Source organism: Micropterus salmoides, unplaced genomic scaffold, assembly GCF_014851395.1.
Source record: "Micropterus salmoides isolate LMB-PRFRI ecotype aquatic unplaced genomic scaffold, ASM1485139v1 Ms_hic_scaffold_22, whole genome shotgun sequence".
Lineage (NCBI taxonomy): Eukaryota > Metazoa > Chordata > Actinopteri > Centrarchiformes > Centrarchidae > Micropterus > Micropterus salmoides.
In genome coordinates this window covers 5,878,286-5,902,151 of record NW_024041373.1, presented here as the reverse complement: position 1 = coordinate 5,902,151, position 23,866 = coordinate 5,878,286, and the positions used below count along the sequence as shown (strand labels likewise).

At 41.9% G+C, this 23,866-nt stretch overlaps 2 protein-coding genes across 2 annotated transcripts in view; one reads left to right on the top strand and one right to left on the bottom strand.

Annotated features, from left to right (window-relative positions):
- The window catches only part of plekhh2 (pleckstrin homology domain containing, family H (with MyTH4 domain) member 2), a 31,325-nt gene extending 29,521 nt beyond the window's left edge, over positions 1-1,804 (bottom strand). Inside the window, exon 1 of the mRNA XM_038737682.1 lies at positions 1,656-1,804. The gene's annotated coding sequence lies outside the window, so the exon portion shown is untranslated. The remainder of the gene's footprint in view (positions 1-1,655) is intronic.
- Positions 1,805-2,317: 513 nt separating this feature from the next.
- The window catches only part of thada (THADA armadillo repeat containing), a 91,828-nt gene continuing 70,279 nt past the window's right edge, over positions 2,318-23,866 (top strand). Inside the window, 24 exon segments of the mRNA XM_038737680.1 lie at positions 2,318-2,376; positions 2,959-3,040; positions 3,214-3,323; positions 3,461-3,591; positions 4,199-4,347; positions 4,460-4,492; positions 4,569-4,617; positions 4,842-5,035; positions 5,738-5,832; positions 6,615-6,838; positions 7,001-7,725; positions 7,915-8,069; positions 8,158-8,313; positions 8,516-8,623; positions 8,723-8,846; positions 9,533-9,678; positions 10,012-10,240; positions 10,384-10,519; positions 10,722-10,858; positions 11,765-11,911; positions 13,293-13,453; positions 20,317-20,407; positions 20,410-20,425; positions 23,174-23,306. Of these exon segments, the coding sequence (XP_038593608.1) occupies positions 2,968-3,040; positions 3,214-3,323; positions 3,461-3,591; positions 4,199-4,347; positions 4,460-4,492; positions 4,569-4,617; positions 4,842-5,035; positions 5,738-5,832; positions 6,615-6,838; positions 7,001-7,725; positions 7,915-8,069; positions 8,158-8,313; positions 8,516-8,623; positions 8,723-8,846; positions 9,533-9,678; positions 10,012-10,240; positions 10,384-10,519; positions 10,722-10,858; positions 11,765-11,911; positions 13,293-13,453; positions 20,317-20,407; positions 20,410-20,425; positions 23,174-23,306 (3,522 nt within the window). The 5' untranslated portion in view covers positions 2,318-2,376; positions 2,959-2,967.

Sequence of the window (23,866 nt, the reverse complement as noted above, 5' to 3'; positions counted from 1 at the left end):
AATAAGTATACAGAGAGGGAAAAGAGATGAGGGAGACAGATGAGGATCTCTGATGGAGCAGCAGGAGGAAGAAGATAGAAAGCCTGGGTTTCTCTACCAAGTAATAACCTCTCATTACCAGCCTGGCGTCCTTACAAAGAGACTGCAAACATGTGTGGAGGAAGGCCATAAACTGCTTTCCACAGGCTTATTTCTGTAGCCTATTTGCTGTGGTAAACACTGACGAAGGCCAGGGAAAAAAGAGCTCTCATCCCACTAAACAAAACAACATATAACATATTGCATGCGGATAAGCCCCACAAAAAAACATTCCATATGAATTACATTGCTGTGAATCCTGTTATAAGAGTAGGTTGTGCGCTGACAAGCCTAATAAGTTTGATTGTCAATTCTCTAAAGGAGCACCCTCTGTCATTCTCTTCATTGTCTAGTATAGGTTTAAGGATATAGCTCAAAAGGGCATTTTATTTACACTAATAGAAATCATAGTAAGATTCTTATTATAGAACTTATATTACATGTAATAGTTACCTTATGGAGGGTATTTTTATTTATTATGGTTTGCTGCAACAGTACAATTCAGTTTATCTTTGGAGAGCGTAATTGACTCAGATTAACTTGTACATATTTCTAAAAATTGAAAAAGCTCCTGTGAGAATATAAAACCGTTTTCTAGAACAGAGGGCAGCTATATTTTTCCTGCCCGCTCATTTATTCCCTCTCCTCCAAACGTCATTCCACAGTGATGATAAAAGGCTGTGCTTGGTGGAAAAACATTAAAGGCCATTTAACCTCTGAACCCTGTCTCTGAGTTTCTTTTTGTCTCTTTTTCTCTGTGATTATCTTTCTCTCTGACTTCCTGTCGAGTAAAGTCAGTGTCCGTGAGAAGAGACAGTGTGCCAGAATTTGCTGTCTGAGTGCTTCCCTCTGTTTTGGTGAACTATTAAAAGCCGTACGATCCCCATTACTCACTGTGTGGACATACTAGTCCCTGGAAAATGAAAACTGTGATAAAAAAAACACTGACTGGATAAAAAATAAACAAAACATAAAGATAACAGGCTATAAGGTGTTAAAAGTTTTTTTTAAATTTTCTAAACACTGAATTCTTGCTGTGTTTATACAGTGACTTAAAAAAGTCAAGAGCAAAAGTATGTAACTTTAAATTATCTGTGGTATGTTGAAGCTCATTTATAGAGACTATTACACATAAGTGCATCGTTGCTCATGTGTTTTCGTTTCCTGTGACGTCACGAGAATATTTTAATATTTAATTAACAAAACCAGTTTTATTTCGGGGTAAAAAATGTTAGGGCTATAGCTCTACAGACAAAGCTAAATATAAAAATCAGCTTAAAAACAGACTCTTTCTTTGCTTCAAAACAGTGAAGTTATGAGTAATGGCAGTGCAGACTACTGACTGTCCTCAATCTAAATCATCAATTTCACATCACTGTTAGGCCAACTGAGAAACTGGTAACGTCAGCCTATTCACCAAAGGGTCCGTGCTATTTTGTCCCACACCTTAGTGAAAAACACCGTTTGTCATTTCTATGAAATGGCATTTAGCTAAAACGGTGTCATTAGATAAACAACCCCCCGCCATTTCCAATTTAATTAAAAAACACAATTTTCATCAAAGTTTCTCGACTTACCTTTGCTAATATTTGATGGATAGAATCTACACGTGGGACTTCACGCCATGGCGACTCCAGCGTCTATACATTTCCTCTTATTCCTGAGGAGAACATCCTAATTCATGAGTAAAAACGGTGAATTTCTCTCTTTCCCAAATGATTTCATTTCAGCCCTCAAGCAAAAGTTAGAGACGGGGTGGATTTAAAGGGTGTGGTTTTGCACAATATGTCCAATCACAGATTCAGTAGGCGTTTCTCTGCGCTGCGCAGCCACCGAGGCTGTGTTTGATTGACATACAATGTCTGCCAATAAGAAGACGGAGCGCTATTTTACGGACAGGCCAACTTCTGAAGGCGGTCTGTTACAATTTGTCGGAAGTGACGTCTCACATGTGCAGCATGGACCGTACGTGTGTCAAGCCTGAGAGATCAATGCAGGAAGCAAAATAAGTGTGGTTTCAAATTAAAACTTTTATAACACACGAGTAAGCCTGTAAAGTTTGTTAAACCACACATTTTACACAAACTAATTTATTTTAATCACACCATTAAATAAAGAATAGAAATATTAACAAAAAGTAGATTTGAGAGGTATTTCTATTATTATTTGGGTATTTTGTTCTAAATTTATTTTATTCTGAAAATAAATACCAGAAGTGAAATTGTTTTATCCCGTAGCTTGATGTTAGATACAGCTACCGGCTGAAGCAGAAGGTCCTCAAGTAAACCTTATGCTCATGTGAGTGCTACTGTACTTATATTTAACATCACACTTTTATTTAGCTGTTTGACTTCTTGTGAGCGTGTCGTTGTTTTATTGTTTCAGTGCCTGCTATGTATAAGTTACCTCGTCTTTTAAATTTGGACGTAACGTTAACTAGTCAGTGCCAGGGAGCTAGCAATAGTTGGCTAACATTAAGTTAATGTTAAACCCTTTAAATTTAACCAAGGGAACGTTAACGTTAACTTAAAGCTAAAAATGCAGTTAACCGTAGAAAGTGTGAAGTGTTATGTATGTGTTTGTGTGTGAGAGAGACTAGGAGAGAGGGATACGCAGACCGGGTTTGGTTAAGATGATGTTCAAAAGCAAAACTAATAACGTTATTAATTATTTTTATCAAAAGTTACTTTTAAAGAGGTGAAGATTCAGTGTTCTGCTCAATTGTCAAAGGTTTGAGACTCTGTTATTGAGTTTGAACCTCAAATTTAGTGTTCCCTATAACCAGCCCGTGGTGCAGATTTTTACAAGTTATTAATATTGGTTTAGATAAACGCTCAAACAGTCATGGGAATGATTTAACGGATGGTGCTCCTCACACAGGGCAGAGTCATGGTGGTGAAGAAGAAGACCGCCAAAGTGGAGGCTGTGGTGTTGGATGAGGAGAAACTGCATAAGCTGATAGGTAATGTGGCCGAGCTACTGATGAGCTAACTAACTAATAAAAGACGTGTGATTTCACCTTTTGGTGCTCCCCAAATTGTAATACATGCCAGTACAGTACAGTATTGAGGACTCTCAGTCCACTACTATTTTTTGTATAGTATTTAATGTTTAGCAATGTGTGATCCTTCTTAGTGTCCCTCTCTGTGGATGGAGGAGAGGATGGAGTCAGGCAGATTGCCCAGACCCTGCAGTCCTGTTTGGAGCTGACGGAGCCAGTACAGCAGATCCAGCTGGTTAAAAAGGTTGGTTTTGGAAGCGATGTGGGTTTTAATAAAAAGTGTGTAATGGCGAGATCACTGTGTTTGTCTACTATGATACACCATGCAGATTTTTATGCAGTGTATATATATATAACCATTGTGTGTCCATACTGTACCAGGCAGGATCCCACCTGGAGGCACTGAGTGAAGAACAGCCTGATGGAGCTCTTCTAGAGGCCTGTCTACACACCCTTTCTCTGGTCTACATTTCCCTGCAGGCCAAGAACCCCCTGCGAAGAGCAATTGCCAGGTACATAGGAACAGTTTTTTATTCTTAGGTTGGAAACACATCTGTTCAAGTAAATGAGATGGAGACACAGCACGTAAGATAATTTCAGTTGTCAGTTGCTAATAATTTAGTATAACAAAAGCATGAAGTTTACACAGAATAAACAAAAAACACAATGAGATGTGGTCATAAGTACAGTCAGTGTGTTTGGATGGGTGAGATGCATGTTGTTTGGTTACATGTTACATTGCATAAAGCAAACAAAACAGGCATTATATAATCAATCTATGTACCATCAATATTGTTGTCATGGCAGGATTACTCTGGATCGCTTTAAATTTGTTGGGGAGCAGATTGAATCCTTAAGTTCATTATCATAAAACAATGACGTGATGAGGTACATAACCTGCAGCAGTTGACTGACTCTGAGAAGGTGGCAGTGACTTAAGAGTCCTCTGGACTATCTCTAACGTAGGAGCTACTTTTAGTGCTAATAATAAATAAGTTACTCCTAAAGTTGCTTTTAGTAGTTTTTCCTTAATTCTGACAGTTAAAAGCTACTTTTAGCATTAGGGTGTTTTGTGAATATGGGCACAAATAAATAACATCTCTATGTTTCTTTCCTCAGTGCCTTAGGCTCAGTACCAGCCTGGCTACAGGAGCGTACTGAAAGCAGTTTGTCTGCCTGCTTGTCTGACTGTCTGTCCAACCCAACTTCACAGCAGTATCCGCACATCATAGACACCTTCAGCGCCTGTCTGGATGGCTTCGCCCTCGGTGAGTTGGTGGTTGTCTTTGCTCTTAATGCAGATTTATTTGACTTTTGATTACCTCAGATATCTGATGAATGTAACTTAAGATAAATAATAACCTTTTCAAAATGCTTTAGGTGAGCGATGCATCAATAAACTGCTACCTGAAGGTGAGTGTCCAACTTACTCACAAAAACTTTTAAGTGAGGAATTTCAAAACCGTTGACTCTCTTCTTCTTTGTCTAGTGTTGCACTTCCTTCACAATGGACTGAGTGAATACCTTCAGCAGAACAGGTAAAGAGGCATATTCTGTATTTCTTGTATCTGTTTGTGTTTGTCAAGAACTTGTTTTCCGCTGAATGGGTGAATTGTGCTTCTTTAGTGCATTTACACCTGATGCTTCCTTGCTCTGTTGTTTTAGAGTCCGATCAGCCAGTTTGATGCAAGAAGAAAGGTGGTGACGATATGCAGCTTGTTGTTGATCTGTGTGTCTCTGTCGCCCCCTGCTGTTCTTTAAGTGGTCTAGCAGGACGTCACATTGCCCAGGCCCAGCTGATGCAGTCCTGTCTGGCTGCTGTTAAAACCTCCATGCTGGTGATCCAGAGATCCCAGGAGACCATCAGCTCTGCCCTGCAGGCTACAGAGGATCACTGCAAGCTGGAGGACACACTGAGCAGCCTGTTAGGCTGCTACATACACATCCTTACTGATGGTAAGAAACAGGACTCAAACGTAGACCTGCCTTCATTTCAAGCGCATTTCTATCAACATCCAACCTTACTAGTCATTTATTACTTATTCTAAGTATTAACGTCCAGGAAGAAATGACACTTGTAGCACCTTGCACGCTCCTCTTTTCAGATTGTAATCTGCTTTGTTTTCAAGATATAGACGCAGAGAACATCTTTCACTTTTTAAACATGATAACCTAAAGATGTATTAACAAAGTGTATTATAGTGTAATCCTATGTCCTTGCTAATAAGTTTTGCTGAGGATATAGTCAAGATTTGTATGTCTAAATATTCAGTGCAAATGTCATTGTGTGTACGGATGTATACTTTTATCTTATGGAAGCAGTTCATTTTGGAAAATATTAGTATTTCCAGAGGAAATGAGGATTGATGAGGACCATGTTTTGACTGATAACGATTCACAAACAATAAAGTTATTCTAAGCAGCTTCACGTGAGCAGACGGAGTGCAGTATATTGCTAAATGTAGTGTCAAGAGTCTCAATTGCAGGAGCTGGAGGTCAAAGATAGTGTTTTTCATTAACTTCCCAAACTCCTCATTACTTCAGAATTTTGAACGAGGGCCCTTTATGTGTGTAAAGAAGAAACGAGACCCCACAAATACTTGTGTATATACTTTTTTCTCACTTTGTTTGCTCCTCTGTTCCTTTTCCTGTTTCTAGAGGAGTTCGTCCAGTCGGTCCAGAGTACAGCTGGCATGGCTGTAGTGTTATTGACCAGGTCTGTCATGGGCTGTGGAGATGAAGTTGCTTCTGTGGTGAGTTGAGGATTAGGAATTCTGGATTGTACACATTATACGTACAGTTTGAGAATATGTACTTATGTTATGAATGAGATGGATTTGTAAAGCAATGACCTTGGAAATAAATATCTTTTGTGCATGTGCATAACCCAGCAAGAAAAAAACAGCAGAAGTCTATCTACAAGGAAACTAATTTAAACTAAAAAATGCAGCTCCTCATAATGAATGTACTGTGAAGTTCATGTTTAGCTGCTATATTCCCTGAATATAGAAGAATCGAGGGCTGGCTCAATAAATATGCAAGTTATTTTCTCAATAATTTGATTAATCATTTAGTTGTATGAAATGTAGTGTTTTATATGACTGACAGTTAAACAACTATCATGTGATCAAAACAAGAAGCAAATCCTCTTATTTGAGAAATGGGAATCAGCAAATGTTTGGCATTTTGGTTGAAAATTTTGTAAAACTATTAATTGCCAGTTCATTTTCTTTTGATCGACTAATTGATATATCAATTAATTGTTTTAGCCCTTGAAGAATCAGTAGATCACAATGCAGTTCAAGTAGTTAGAGATTCTGAAACACTTTCAATTTCAGAGACAGCAGCCTTGAAAGACTTCATTTTTAAACTGACATCAATTCATGTCTTTAAAAGGTTTCAAAGGGACATTTAACACTAACATTTACTACAAGAAATTACATTTTAAAAATGTAAATAAGCTGAAGTATTTCTTGCAGAAACCTGTAGCCATTCTCCGGAAATGTTCTTGGTCATTCTTGTCTTTGTGTGTCAGGTGTGCAGCTTGCTGCGTAGCTCAGTGCAGGGTTTGGACTCAGCCCCTCAGTGGCTACAGCAGCGGTGTGAGCGTCTGTGTACCAGTGGTCGTCTGCCAGGTGTCTCTCTGTATCTGTGTCACGGGGCTCTGGCCATGTTGAGCTGGAAGGGCGCTCTTCCAGGGCCACAGTGGGAACAGCTGCTGCTGTTGGTCCCAGAGACGCTGCTGGATCTAGATGTCAGGTAGGTCTGCTAAACTGATCACCATTCAGCACAAGGATCACAATTACAGTTAGTTTCAAAAGTCCTTTTAAAATAAAAAAAACATTTTAATATTATGTCTGAGTACTTGATCTGTGTGAACTGGCTCTGAATAAATCCAAAGAAAGTCTTTCTATGTTACAGTATAAAGGAGTCCAGCACTGCCATGGTGGTGGCTCGGGTGCTGACCCTGTGGAGCAGTGCTGCTCTGGACTGCCTGCAGGGGGAGAGGCAGCCATGCCCTCCCTGCCTCCAGCAGTCCCTCAGCGGAGGCTCGGAGCTACAGCAACACCTGCTGGAGCACATCTACTCCCACTGGGAGCACCCACTGGACGGAGTCCGCCACCAAACCCGCTCCCTGTTCCGAAATCTTCTCCTCTTACATCAGAACACCAACCCCTCCACCTCTGATCCAACCAAGGACTCTTACATCACAGAACTCACCCAAAGCCTGCTGGGACTGGAGTGGCATATGAGGGGGAAGTATGGCTCCTTGGGCTGCCTCGTGGAGCTCTATGGGGCAGGGTACCTGCTTGAGCTCCAGCCCCAGCTGCCTTCATGTCTTCTGGGCCTGATGGGTGACCAGACCCTGGCTCCTTACGCCAGCGACCTCCTGGAGAGGCTGTTTGTCAGCCACAAGGCACAGCTGGCCAGTGAGTCTGGTGTAGCAGACAAAACTGACACACAGAACTGGATGGAGTGTTGGCACCAGACATGGGTAACCCCCTTGCTACAGGTGCTGTGCCGTGCCAGGCTGGACCAGACTACGTACATCCTGGACTATTTCCTGCCCAAGCTGCTACGCTGCAGCCCCTCCAGTCTGGCACACATGGTGCAGGCCTTGCAGGACACAATGCCGTGCAGCACTGGTAAAGGAACATAAAAAACACATTTGCATCCCAAATATCTGCAACTATCTTGTCTCTTTCCTTCTGTTTATTCTCATATTATGTCAGATACATATTAATGTCTCTCAGCCTCACAAAGCATAAACACAGTCAAGACATTTTGAAAAATGGACAACCATTCTATGAACGCTGTCTTTCTATCTTGGTTAGGTCCGTCAGGCAGTAGGGGTGCACTGGGAGCTCTCATGACTTGCCTGCGGGCAGCCAGGGCCCAGGGTGTTGTTCCGTCCTCAGAGGGGGGTCTGTGGGGAGGGCTGGTGCCCCTTGTCCTACTCCAACAAGCACTGCTACACAAACATGATCAAGTGAGTGTCTGTGTCCTCAGACATATTGTGTAGTATATGTCTTGGATTTCCACTGTATGTTTATTTTCCATCAAATCCTACCACCCAGGTGAGGATGGACGCTTTGGGCTTAGTGTGTGAGAGTCACCGCAGCACTGAAGTTCTGACCTCACAGGAAATGGACCTGCTCCGCCACTTCCTGCTGCCTAATCTCAACAGCCAGTCCCCGGGCGTCAGACAGCAGACAGTCAGCCTGCTGAAGAAGGTCAACCATTTATCCCATGTTGCTTTTGGTGGTTGAAAATGTTTTATAGATTTTATATTCTCACTGAAATTGAAATATTAAACTGGTGACATACATTCAGCTTGTGGGCTGCTAGCAGTTTATGGTAGGTACTGGAATAAACTGAATTTTGATTTCAAAATTACTATCCTTTTAATGGAGCTTGAAATCCTGTACTATGCAGGTGCTTTGTAGAGTGAAGGATAGCGCTCTGCTGCTGCAGAAGAGACTAAACCAGGAGAGAGACCAGGAGCAGAGAGACAGAGACCAACACACGCTACATCTGTACAAGGTAAACCACAGATACTAACTAACACAACAGTGCAGAGGTCTACCTGAATCTTTTCTGTTTAATAAAAACGGGCTTGATGTGTGTTCGTATGTGATGTAGGAGTTCCTGCGCTGGCTGTGTGTGAGGCTGCTGGAGGTTTTGCTTCCTGGAGCTTCCTTCTCTAAATGCCTTATGTCCCTCCATCTGTTGTGTCTCCTGGGCCAGCTCTTCACCTTCAGCACAGGTACAGCTACCGCTTATCAGCAGCAGATGACTGACCAAACTTGACAAAACGCAGCTGTATAAAATGCTCCTGCTGTTATTAACATTATGGTTTAATGGCAAAAACAATGTATTGCTAAAGTAGATATTTAATAATGTCATCACTGGAAAAGCAACAGCTGTTAAATGTCAGCCTTTTTACATTTTTGAATTTTAGATTGTCTAACAAAGACATATTATGCAATAAGTAATTTATGAGTCATTGATTCTGTTATTTCATTTTGACTGCCGTAGTAGTCACTTCCTTTATTTTTTTAGTACCAGTACCCTTATAGCTGAAGTGTTATCATACATACATCTTTTTTAGACAGCACCACACCAGATAGTTGAAATGTGTCTTCCTAGTCATACAGTATATAAAGTAAGCTATAAAGTTTTTAAAGAGCTCAGAACAATGTGTTGTATTTCATCCAACACCCTTCAGAGTTCAGTGCTCCACTCAAGGACGCCTCAGTGATGATGCTTGGCTCATTTCATGCGTTACCAGTTGCCAGCTCACAGCTCTGGAATACGTCTTTCTGTTGGTGCCTAAACCAGCAGTCTATTCATTTCTGGCTTTGATGCCAATCTGATGCTCCAGCTGGCTCAGCGTATGCTCCGTCTCTTGTCAGTCACCGTCAGTCACCTCTACCTCTCTGTTTTCCTCAGGGCCTGATGCGTTTGCCCTCGGCGAAGTTGTGACCTCTGCCCATGCTCAGAACGTCCTCTACTGTGTTGCCAGCAACTTCCTGGAAGTCAAACTTCAGGCCTCGACGTTACTACGGCAACTCCCACCATCAGCTGTGGGACTGCAGGTTGATATGAGGACCAAGCTCAGTCACTGCACTTCAAATCGCCTACTAACCTAACCTAAAAACCTTTGTGCTGACACTGGTTTTATAGCTCTGTTAATTTAGTCTTTCTTTTCGTGTTAAATTCTTGTTCAGAAAAAGTGTAGTGTTCACATTGCTGTGATAAAAAAGAACCTTTATTTAGAGCCACATCTCAGTCTGTGGTGTGTCTCCCTGCCATGTTTAATGGTAGTAATTAGATTCAGTAGCTTGATCCCACTGAAGCACAATCATCTACTTGCACCATTGTATTTTCAAGTGGTTTTAATTTTCTGTCATTGGTCTTTATGATGCTAGGTGCCGGAGAGGATGTGCTGTGTGCTTCAGGCTGCTCTGGACCTCAGTACCAGCACCAAGCCTTTTGACAGCGTTACAGCAGCCCACCTCCTCAACCTGCTGCTCCAGCAGCCGGGCCTGAGCCAGGCTCTGCTGCACTGTGCGCAGGAGCAGGGCCTCGATTTCCAGCCTCCCTCCCCACCGCCCCAGGCTTCTGAGACTGTCATCTTGGAGCTCAACACACTGGCTGGTAAGATGCATAGTCCTAATAAACGTGTGTGTGTGTGTGTGTGTGTGTGTGTGTGTGTGTGTGTGTGTGTGTGTGTGTGTGTGTGTGTGTTGCAGTAAAATATCATATATAATAATAGTTTTTCATTGTTCTTCTGTCTTCAGTGGTTCAGCTCTTGCTGCACTGTCTACTGTTAGAGGTGTCGAGGGCAGAGTCATCTCTCTTGCAGGCAGCTGCTTCCTGTCCTCTCTATGGCAGAGCCCACTGCATCACTGCTGTCCTGCAGCATCTAAACACTGAGTGAGCACACAAATCACAACAACTCAGCACACACATCTTAAACAGCCTTCTTCTATTTGGATCAGTTCCTTTGCTGTCGGCAGTGGAAGAAAGCTCTTTACACATTCCCTGAGTACAGCTCATGTATTTGAAGAGCAAATTCAGCCTTGACCATAGCTAAATGCTTACTTACCTGATGTATGTTGTGTTTGTGTGGGTTTAGGAGTTTGAGCCAGACTGAGCAGTGGGGATGTCTGGTGTCAGAGCTGATTGCCGTGTGCTACAGGATGTCCGATGTGGTCTCTCCTGTTGTCCAGAGCTCCTCCCCAGAAGGACTCATTCCGATGGATACTGACTCAGGTAATCTGATTTCACAGCTTGGACTTAGATGCATTACATTTATTCATTTAGCTTTTATCCAAAGCGACTTACAATTGCCAGAGGTCACACGCCTCTTGCTCAGGGACACAATGAACCCGGGTCTCTCACGCCAAAGGAATTGAATTGTACTGAATTGTATTGTCATGCCCAAAAAAAAGAGGGGGGTGCTGTATGTGCTGCAGCCCCCTCTGCTGGCCAGAGTGAAACACAGTTTCCTTACAAGTGCTTGTGGATGTATTATTCTGTTGGAGGATGAAGTAAATGGTAAATTTGAAATATAAACACCACCTTTTTTCAACCTCAGTATCCGCGACTGTGTGCCTTCACCTCAGCTAAGTTTGGAGGAGCTGCTAAACATAATGGCACAGAAAAAAATCCATATTTCTTCACTTTAAATCATCCAAAACTGACTAAAAGGATATATAGAAAGTCCAGTAGTGATATTAAGGCTGGGTGTTATCTGTATATCAACAGGCACATTTCTTCAGAATTTACACTGTTTTTAACGCTGCCTGGAGGCTTTTTTCCTTGAAATCCAGTGTTTTCTTTTTGTTGTTGTTGACATGAAATGTCTGTGTCCTCTTGTGCGCACAGAGCAGCAACTAACCCACTATCAACCTGTGGAGGTAAGTAGGCGCAAACAAATGCTGTCTGCAGTGTAAGCCCCCCTCCCTAGTGACAATATGTTCCTGCGTGCGCGATTCTAACATTTGTTAATAAAGGTAACTGATGAAAACACAAACGGTTCCCTTAAATTCCGACCATTTAAGAACAAATCTGTTCTTAAATCCTTTTCATTGACAGAAGCATCAATTAAAATTTACACATGGTCAATGGAGAAAATATTGAGGATGTGGCATGATTGTTTTTTTGTTGTTTGGACAGAGACATCAGCAGGTCTGCAGAGGATCCTGCAGGAGATTCAGCCTAGAGACACGAACGACTTCTTCACAAGTGCCAGAGAGCTGGAGACAGACCATGGAGATGACCACGCACAGACCCAGACCACACACGTGCCGTCACAGGACACAGGTGAGTTAGAGATCTTTATGCTGATGCCGTTCAACACAGAAATAATCTTGCTATGCTTCTTTAGCCTTAACAGGCCAAGATTCCACTAGTTCAGTTGGTTTCATATTGTAAGATGCGCCTCCCCAGGTGGTTGTGGGATAATTGTAGGGGGGGTGTGAAGGCAAAGATACTTCGTGAGGTGAAGGGACAGGTGTATGCAGGTGTTTAGTTAAGCCCCTTTGTTTGGTCGCTGATTTGGCTTGTTTGTCAACAAGGTCAATAGTTGGGAGGTTGTTGGGAGTGGTGGTAGCTACCTTCTTGCTGCCACCACTCCCTCTCTTCATTTACTCTGTAGCTCGCTTGACCGTCGCTGCTCTATCTCTCGGGCTATGTCTGGTTGCGGTTCTCCAGAAGTTGATAGGAGTGTAGTGCGATTTTTGGCTGTGCTCACACCTACTCACACTCTCCAATCAGAACCCACAGGCATGTTACACATATTTTTTACATTCAGTGTGAGGTCCATAAATCCACATCATGTTAAACAGATGCTCCATACAACCTGCCTGAGAATGAGCTTTCATTTTTTCTTCAGTATCAGAGTAATCCAGTTACAGCTGTCTGTACGCCCATGGGTACATTGCAAACAGGAACTGCTAACAGCTAATTCTGTCTGTCTTATCCCCCAAATACAAGTCAGACGAAGAAGAATAATAATATAAATAGTCACAAAAACCTGTCCTTTTTTTTTGGTGTTTTGCTATGGATATGTTTTGACTTTACTAAGGCTCACAATGTCCCGTCAACATGCTTGTTATATTCCTGGAACGCTGACACTCTCTAAATGCTCTGTGTTGAATAGCTGTGGACAGACAGGCAAAAAACAGTTTTAATTTGCAGCGAGGGGTTGGGGGATTGGAGGCAGTTTTACACTTTCAAAACCTAGGCCTACATTTTTATATTTTACTTGAGATGGATGTGAATTAAATTGGTGAAATCAAGAATGTACAAGAGATGTCCTAATGGGGGCAGTGTTTGACTTTATTTTTGTATGGTTTGTGTGTATATATACACAAAGCACAGTCTAATACTTGAAGAAATCTTAATAATGATTAACTGAAGTACTGTATCATCACAGTGATAAGGAAAATGAAATGGCCCTGTGCAATATTTGTGTGTGTGTGTGTGTGTGTGTGTGTGTGTGTTCAGGGATGTGTAGAATGTGTGGCCCAATATAAACGATAACCACTTCCTTTGGTTTCCATTGCATACAAAGCTTTAACATGGTACATGACATAATAAGACAAAAATCTTTTATTTTAAGTTTGAAAAATGGGTAATAAACCAAAAGTGATCACCAAAAGTGATCAAAGTTTTCCCATGTGACTTTATGTGTTGGTTCCAGGCGGTGAGGGCTACAGGGTGACAGCCCAGATGGTGCTGGTATGTTGCTGGCGGAGCATGAAGGAAGTGGCCATGCTGCTTGGACAGCTGTGTCAGAGCCTACCTCTGCACTACACCAATGACAACACGCGCACACACCGTGGGCTCATCACAGAGGAGCAGGTAAGATCTGTGTACAAAACATGTTCACATGAACCTCACTCTTATTCTCCTGCTGCTGTTACCTTAAACACAGTAGCATCTAGTGTGCTTTGAAGCAGGTTTGTTTCAGTTTTTGGGATTGTGTTAACCTTTTGACCAGCCAGTGTTGTCCATTTCAAATGTTATGTCATGAAGTAGTTTATTAGTTACTTATTTATTTAATAATTGATCCAAATTGAAATGTTTGCCAATCTGAAGCACCAAGTATACAGTCACTTTCATCATCATCATTAGTTGTTGATAAGGCCAGTTAAAGGATATTCATTTGGTTTCTCATTTTCAACAAATCCCATGAAAAGACCAAAACCACCAATTAATTGATTGATTCACCACTTCCTGATATTTATGTGCCACACTATTGCACAAATTTACTATGAACACACACGCTGTAGTTTAAATCCCAGCATTGGAAGTGCTTGTGGCATGAACACAGACCAATTTAAATGGCAGTAAATACTAGACACGGGGAGGCCAAAATATTGCTGACCTATGTTAATAGAGATTAGTGATCAGTATCCCTACCGATTTTCACCAGTCATAGCACGCCACTGATTCTTGACTTTTTAGTGCAACAGTGATCCCTAGCCCCATGATGTTACCTTGCATAAAACTGGGTTCCACACAGCGTGGTATCCAGGTTTTAAATGTGGTAGAAAGTGAGCGCTGGTATTGGAAGTCGATTGATGCATTTCATGAATTGCATAAATATCCTGATCAGTCTGCTGTGCTAATTCACTAGTAATATGTTACATTAAGAACTAAAAAATAGTATAGTAATGGTAGCTTTGCAAGTCTGACTGAGCGTTTTTTTAATTATCTTCTGCCGCACTCAGGCCTGCCTTGTCACTATTCTTATTGCTTTGAAGTCATATTTTAGGAATGGGATGCCTAACAAGGCTAACCAACCTGTAACAGCTGAGTTGTGGTAGTGTGTCACAAGTCTCGTTGTTCAAAACACTCAAATAAATTACTTCCAACTTCACAAGAACCAAATACTCGCAGAATTGTCAACTCGCTCTTCCTTTTTGTTGCCTCCCCGCTTGAACTTCATTGTCCCTAGAGTGAGAGTCCTGGCTGAAGCCCCTGTAAATCCCCTCGGTACTGTATTCCCAGTCATCAAACTGGCCTCAGTTGGTCTAGGAGGCTGTGTTCGGTCTTGGTCCATGACTTACTGGGAGGCTGCTGCCGGTTTCCTTGCCTTGGCAGCATTCCCCTCTGGGTCCACCGGGCCTGAAAACCACCTCCTCCCTGTGGTCCAAAGCTCCTGTGCTAGTGGTGTAAACAAACACCAACACTCCCCCGGTACCCTGAGCTCCCAGTCTGGGTAGAGTTAGCTGATAGGGCTGCAGTGCCATAATAATATTTGGGGGCAGCCTTCAATGTAATAAGGTGTAATGTTTTTCACTGTATGTCTGTATATATTGTAGTGGGGAATTATATGAATGTGTGTCTGTGTGTGTGACACCACGCTGAGAAGCTCTTCAATTAGCATCCGCCCTTGTTAGCGCTGCGCTTTCATTTGAGGCCCGATCCTGCTGGTTTAACAGTCGCGACGCCCCTCCCTTTCCACTGCATTCTTTCCAAATCACTTCCACTGCCAGCAGGAAAAGACTGAGCGCTGCAAACAACACACACACACACACACACACACACACACACACACACACACACACACACACAGACACACAGACTGACACACAGACAAACTCACACAGGAATGGTTGTCTGAGTGGTTCAGCATGTGAACGTCCATAATAACAAGGGTACCAGACATAGGCTGTGTTTGTCTGTGTAGGGGGTAAAGTGCACGCGCGCACGTGTGTGTGTGTGTGTGTGTGTGTGTGTTTATGTTTGCCTGTTGACCGTGTATTTACACTCCTGAGAGAGAAAGTAGGAAGTATCATACTGTACCATGAGCTGACTGTGTGTTTTTTGTATTTTGTGTGGAGGGCCACAATTTTTTACTGCGCAGGTTGTTTACCTGCCACATTTGAAGTAGCAGGAATGTAAGACAGTCATCAGTCAGTTTACTTTAGGGTTAGCAGCAGGCTGTGCATTGTACTGTATGTTTTTATTAGCCATTGGCTAAGATACATTTTATTTTCTCTTCTTTTATATCCGTTCTGTAAGTTTAATCACTTTTATTATTAATGGTCAGTTTACATTTGGTAAAAACAACATGTCATTTAAGATTAAGTCACCTCTAAGATATAATGTGACGACAATAGTTCACATACAGTTGCCCTTGTGTACTGGTAGCACTGGTATGCTAGCAGCTAACACTGGAAAGTATTCATCAGCAGCAAAATCACTAGAACCATCTATGCAAAGTGTTTGAAAGTGGTTTCAACCAGATTGTGCATAGACATGTGAAATCCATGTATGGACTCATTACAGTTTGTCAGTCCTGTGCTCGTTACATTTTTTTTCACCTCTTACACAGTATTATCTCTAAACCAGTTGGACACGATATCAGGCCATCTAAAACAGCCAGGGTTGTTTTAACTGTCACAACAATGGACTTGGAAATGGACTTGGTGATGATGTCACAACCACAGTGTGCTGAAGATATTATTGATGGTGATATCATGGTACCATGTTGTACCATGTGTGGTAACTATGGCGACAGGGCTCATTACATAATGGATGCTGAGGACCACGTGGACAAGAGGAAAATCTGAACTCCTGTCCTCAATGTCTTTACCGCATCTTTTTCTGTGTGTGTGTGTGTGTGTGTGTGCGCGCGCGCTAGTAGTAAGTGTGTCAGCATTAACAGGCAGCGGGGTGATTCCACTAGTATTTGGAAAGTTGGGTCTGGCTTAGTCTTTGTGGACAAAGTCATTCTGCCCTACCGCAGCGATGACATGCATGGGCAAACACATGTGTATAGTGTGTGTGGGTGTGTGTGTGTGTTTGTGTGGGTGTGTGTGACTAAAATGCATCCCTTTTCAAAATGCGTGTGAGCTCAACACCTCCTGCGGTCCTCAGCCAGCATCCTGTTACATCCTTGTTGGCCTGGCAACACTGCAGATGTTTTTGTCACTGGGTGGCACCGTGGCAACAGCAACCGTTGTAAATGGGGAATTAATAGTGATAAATATTTTTCTGTTGATCACTTTCCACAATATTTTTAGACTTTTTCAGCAAAGATGATGCATTGTGATTGAAAGTTTGTCTGACGTTGATCAGTGAAGGAAGGGAGACTGCCTGACTGGACAGAGAAAATAGAAGGAGCAGCACTTTGACATCTTGACAGCATAATACAGGGTTTTGTCTGTGTGTGAGCACACTTGCACTGTATGAGTGTGACAGACCACCAAAGTCGTTGGTCAGCTGGAGTTTGACAGCTCTGGTGTTTATTTGGTATAGCTCGGCCTGCATCGGTTGGAGCACTGGTTATACAGAGGAGACAGACCGTTGGTTTGGCTGCTCTGAATCTCAGCGCGAAACACACCCACATCCAGACACACCACTCTATATTTGCTCTCTAGTGCACAATATTTTCTTTACACCATTTTATTTGCGTTTCCAAATTCTAAAAGTAAATTGCATGCTGCCTCATATTGCCCTCACAGATTCCCACAGTGTAATGAAAAATTTACCGTCCATATCATGTTCACTACTTTTTACTTTGTCAAACATGGTGCAAAGTGATGATTCAGCTAAGTGTCCCAAATCTCATAATACTGCTCACTACAGGGTAAACGGGGTGTGCAGGGAGAAGTGAATGATTGGTTTAGGGGAGGACTAACAGAGAAAACGCATTACAAGATAAATATATAAAAATGCAATACACAGCTACAATGATATAATATACAGCCTCCTGGAAGGCCCTGTAATCCTCAAATTTTTCAGAAGGCTTCATACAACATTTGGCCATGGATGCTTAGATCCAAGAAAGGTACTCATTAATTCAAAAAGCTGCAGTGTGACATGCGCCAGAAAATAACTGTAATTACATCTAATATTATGCATATCAGCATATTTAGCAGATACCAGACTAAACCCACTGGACTACAGCAGTTAAGAATAACACTTGTTTATAGTAAATTATTACTTTATTGCTTTCTATTGTCTGTACTGTTTATAAACCAGAACTTCACAATTACTCCTGCAGATTGCAGCAACAACAACAAACATTATCAGAGTGCTGTCTAACCCTCGGCCTCAGGGGAGAAGTTGGCTATTTGGGTCACTGTCACGGCCCCGAGCCATACATGTAATTAGACTTGGGAAACTTCGCTCTCCGCACAAGGAAGTTTTTCTGGGAAACAGGCACGTTTGCAAACAGGAAGTTGACGTCTAAATAAAGTCCCCCCCTGTACCCTCCCCCGCCCCACGCAGGAAGCTTGCTCGGCCCTTTTATACAGTTACACAGACGGGAACCTTCGGGAGGGATGCTTTAAATAGGCGAAGCCGCGGCCCGACTCGGCCCAGCTCAGCACCGCAGCGGTCTGGGCCCCAGGAGCCACGGGCCATCTAACAGTGACTGTCGCTGCCATTTTTACCCCGGTGAGGTCAGGCCTGTCCTGGAGTCCACTCTGGCCACCAATGTGATAAGTCATTGGGCTTGGTACCACTGTGGTTTACTCAGTCCATACTTTGGTGTTTAAGTTAGTCCACTTTAGGTCGGCAGGGTCAGTTGAGTTTACTGACCAGTCATGTGGCCTAAGCCATAAACTTTTGTTGCATTTATTCTTTTTGTAATGTGTTCATATTACACATATTTTGTATTCTGTATTTTTTTCAGTTTCAGCACATTTGCCTGCTGTTTTCCTCTTATAAACCGTCTTCATGCATCATTGCTCTTACACTCAGTGACATCAGAGTTTGTTTCTGAAGTGACTGGCGTACTCATGAGTCCTCTGTGGGTCTATGTCTGTGTTAGTTTAGATGTTGTGTCTAACCCCACATCCCCTAAGGGGCCGTTTCACACAAGGCTTTTTGCATCGGGGCCTTGCCACCCCTCCCTGTGCCCTCCATGCCACCCCTGACTAAGTCGAGGACTGGCCGCCTCTGTGGTGGCGGTGATACCACAGCCTTAATGACAGGGCACTGGAGCTCTGCGTCCGCCTCGCCCTGCCGCCTCACCTGCAACACTCACCAGTTTACAAACTGCCACAGCACTCATTTGTGTGTGTATGTGTATAGTTAGAATAATGTTGCTAACACTATTACTAACTGGATGGTTTTACTGACAGTGGCGATTATGTGGATGTCTCAACATCCTTATTTGAACACACTTGTCACGCTACTGACATGCTGCTCTCACGCTTGACATGCTCAGTGCTCACTGGCTGAAAACTAAGTGGTGTCTCTAAAACGAGAGTGTAGCCAGTGTTACAGCTACACTTTTCTTGCCAAATAGGGGAAAGGCTAAAGTGGGATAAGATAAGGCCGTTCATCACTATATAACCATCAAATATACTATATAACCACCATATATAACCATTTTTTACACTGTACTGCTTTGCTTTTAGTTGGAATATTTATAGAGACGATCTGCTATATTTCAGCATTTGATTGATCAGGAGTGGAATTCACAGACAATTATGTCATTCACAGCGGTGGGATTGGGAGGGGGTTAATTGTTTTGGTTTTGCATTTTAGTGGTTCCCTGTTCATCGTACCAGTGGAGGGATTGTCACTAAAACTGTTCTACATGGACTTTGTGGTCATCCATTATGCATCCACAGAGTCTATGAGAAGTGTTCCTTTTTATGAAGATTTCCACTCTTAAACTAAGTACCCACAGCAGTCTGTGCTTTGACACATCACCCAATAATGACCTCTCTTAATTAACCTGAGTACAGAGTAATTGGAATGCATTTCATTGCAATGTCACCAGTTCTGGCTGGGGACCTGCCTGAAGACATCACTCTGGGCTCCGGGAAATTGTGCTGGGAATTTTGTTACTATTTACTAGGGCTGGACCCGAATATTCGACCATTGGGTAGACATTCGATTTTCAATTTTGAGATTCGATTACTGAGGTTTTTTTTCGCCTGACCTCCTGAACGTAACGCTCCAGTTCGCATCAAAGGGAAAACGAAATTATGCCCTCAGCTGTGTGGGAGCACTTTAAACTGAGCGATGACAGCAGCAATGTGGCAGTTATGCCGTCTATTAATTTTACAATTGCTAAATTTCAGATCAAAACAGTCAAATTTCCAATCAGTAGCTAAACTGTAGGCTGGCAACAAACAAACAACATAATGCACACATCTAAATAATTAAATGATGCCGATTGTAGAAGAAGAGCATTTAGTCGCTGTAATAAAAGTGAAATTTGCATAATAACGTGTTAGATTTAGTTCCGCTACCGGAAATACCACTCATCCCGTCTGCTCTCTGTCTGGACCCCTGCCCGGCTAAACTGTTCCTGGATTCTGCTCTGGACCTGCTCGGATCAGACTCTTCTCACTCAAAACTTCGCTTATTCGCTCTTAATTACTATCGAAGCGTCAAAGCTCAAAAAATGACGTTCGGGCCAGCCCTACTATTTACTGACATTTTATAGATTTTACATTTATAGATTAACACAGATTAGTACTCAATGAATTAAATATAATCAACAGCACATATTGATATTTATTGATAAATAAAAGACAAAAAAACAATGACTCAGTACTTAAAGTAATCATCAGTTGGGCCCCATTATGTCATATCATAAAGCCCCCAGTAAATCACTGATACTAGAACTCCGAAAGGATTTTTTTTAGACTCTGCACCTTTGCATATAAAATACATATATTAAAGTCAATACAGTTCCTTAACAGGGTCTTTGTTAGATTAATACAGTCAATGCATTCTCTCTGTTACAGGTGGAGGGGGTAGGCCTGTACTTCCGTCAGCAGCTCCTGCAGTCCCGTCATCGTGGCGCCTTTGAACTGGCTTATGTGGGATTTGTGCGCCTCACGACATGCTGTGCAGGTGTGTTTGTTTTCACATTCAGGGCCAACGACTGAAAGGTAATCCTGCTGAATGGCTGTGGGCATTAGCGCCCATCATGACACTGAGTGTCAGTGTGCCTTGTAATTAGCAAGTAGGCAAGTCCTCTCAGTATCACTCTGTAGGTATAATATGTTGGTAACACTTGATAATTGGTGTTAGTCATCATCTGGAGCCCTCTGGACGGCTAATAAAAAATCATGAAATTCTTATACATTATTTAAAGAACCATTCAACAATTTTGGAAATGCGCTTTATTTAGGAAGTAGGCTTGTGTTGTTTATTTCTGAGAGTGACTTGTCTGTTTCTGTCCTAACTGAATAAATATTGCTAAATAAAAATAATATAATAAAAGCTACACTCATACACTTTAATTGCACAATGAACTGTAATAGACTGATGGGGCCTGTGTGACAATGCTCTCCATCACCTGTGCTATTCATGGAAATAATCCTACTATTATCCTGCTGAGTGGAAGGAAAAAAAACAATCTTTTAATTCTAAACGACATGAAAGAATTTCTCACTTTCTTGTACCTCCCTGTTTTCCTCAATGACGGGTTGTGGAAGATGTCTCTTGGCCCTGCGGCAGGTGACGAACCACAGAACCGTTGCAGCAGTGTTTACTTTGAACCACCCAGTGCTGAGCAGTTAAAACTAAACTCGCTTGTTTTGTACTTTCACAAAAACCAGTCTCGCACTATGTTGTGTAATGAAGGCAACATTCTAGTGGTTGTGTGTAGGAGTACTGGAAGTGTGTGTGTCCTTCTTGGGGCGTGTGTGTGTGTGCTTTCAGGAGGGGAAGAGCAGTGTGTGGATGGTGTGCGGGCCGTATGCTGGGTTATGGGGTGTTGATTGCGGGGTGCTTAGCCATGTCCTTTTGATGCTCTGCCTTGGGATCTGGTTCTGGTGTGTTCCACTGTGTTTGCACTCTCTCTCTCACTCTGTCTCTTTGTCTCTCTCTCCATTCTTCCCCATTTTGTCCTTCTTTCACTCCGCCTCCCTTTAAGTGAGTTCCCTGGTTAGGCATGTGCATTTATATCTGCGATTGTTTACAGCAGCGGTTCCCAACCTTTTTTGTCAGACGCACCCCCACAGCCCTGTCAGATGAACTCAAGTACCCCTTCATCTGCACCACCCAACTTGTTCCAAATGTATTTATTTAAAATGATTTAAAATTGGATGTTAGTTAACAATTAATGATAGAATAGATAGATGAATTCAGTTTTAAGGTCTGTTTGTCCAAGCTTGCATTTGTACTGCTATTTATGTTATCCATTATTTTTAAGTTACTATTACTACTACTATCTATTATTTTTAGGTATTTCAAATGAAGTTACTTGTAGCTACTGCATTTATTTCAACCATTTATACTTCACTTATTCATTACTTATAGATAACTATTTCAGCCCCATTATTCATTACTAGCGAGGTATTTCAACAATTTATCCTTTATTTTATCCATCTATTTATCTATTTTAACCTTTTTATCAATTACTTTTTGCTTACTATTTTAACTTCTCTGCTTATTTACTAGTTTTCACACATGCTTAGTTGTACCACACACTGGTCAGGTATACTCAATATGTGGATTTTTAAAAATCAGATTATTATTATTTTTTTATTAGTTAAGTACCCCAGGTGGAAATCACTGATTGTGTGTGTGTGTGTGTGTGTGTGTGTGTGTGTGTGTGATGAAGTACACTGGAGTGTTTGTGGCTGGGCCCTCCACATTGGATTGTTTTAATTTGTCCTCTCCGCTCCACTGGCTCTTGTTATACAGCTGCTTCTTACAAAACAGGGCAGAGCGGTTTCTTGTGGGTGTGTGTTTGCCAGACCTGCTTCAGATGATATTCTTAGCAATTGTTTTAAAACGCTCAGAGCACCAGATGCCCCAGAGAACAGTGTAAATGTGTCACAACAAGTAGGAATTTCCTTTGTATCTTAAACCGCTTTCAGATAGGTACATAAAACAAATGGATCCATATTCAATATGTTTTTGTCTCAAGCTACATGATAAATTTTCACTTGTTTAATGTGACTTCATAGGAATCACGTCTGTGCAGTGGATGAGGTGCTTGATGATGATTTTTCATTTTGATGCTATCTTTGGAACCAATGAATCGGAGAATTTGAAAGCAATTCAAGTACACTGTGCTGTGGTTAATAATTCATCTGAAACTTTCTGAACATGATCATTTTATTCTACTCATTATGGAAACTAAAATAAAAATATCTTTTTTAATATGTTTTGCACCTCTGGTCTAGATTTGGTGTGAAAGTGGACTGTTTCTGTTTTGGAGAAACACATTGCATTTATTTGTTTAGGTTAAAGTCACGCAGCAGTGTGCAGAATGACTTTCCATCTTGAAAACATGCATACAATACAGTTAATGGGGGTATTAAACATGGCCAAATTGTGGAATACACAATTTTATCATTTTATCATGGTGGCTATAGATGATTTTAGACTATTGTTGCTTCTGTTTATTTGATGTGTTTTTTGTTTATGTTTGTGTCGACATGTTTTGTGCTGTACCACAAATTGCCTCTCTGAGGACATTATAGTCTAAGTCAGCTGATAACTCTGGTGTGTATAGACAGTGGTACTGAAAAAATGCTGTACTGTGGATTATGGTGCACAAAATAGCTGCTCGCGTGTCTAAAATAACTTGTATACAAAAATATAAAAAATGGTAAATGAGTTAATATGTAACTTTGTGTGTGTAAGGAGTGGAAGTCAGGCACTGCAGCAGCTTCCGGCCCGCTGGCTGTCTGAGGTTCTAGAAGAGGTCAAAGCCAGTGACCCATCATCCAAGCTGTGTGCCACACGACGCAGTGCTGGAATACCCTTCTACATCCAGGTGTGTAAGCATGGTTTTCAGATTTTCACATACAAGGTAGATTTGTGTCATTTTACAACACAGGGTCGTATAATGACATGAGGTTTGTAGTTCCCTATATGCTACTCACAAAGAGCAAATGTTAGATACAAAAATTATATAAGCACATACAGAAATAAAATTATTTAACATGGTGGGGTGCTGAGGAATTTAGGAGTCTCACAGCCAGGACTCTTACTTCCTGGGGGTACAACAGCAAATGCCTCTGTATCTCTTCCCAGAAGGCAGCAGGGTGAACAGGCTGTGGCTGGGGTGGGTACTGTCCTTTAATATCCTTTGGGCTCTGCGTAGGCACCTCACCTCACCGATATTCCTGATGCAGTGTAGATGGGCACCAATGATCTTCTGAGCAGTTTTAATCACCAGCTGCAGAGCCCTCTTTTCCTGGGCCGTGCACCCCCCATGCCAGTTTTTGATGTTACTATGCTTTCTATTGCTGTTCTGTAAAAGTTAATACGAACTTGTCACAGGAAGATTGCCTTCTTAAGCTTCCTTAAGAAATACAGCCGTTTCAGAGCTTT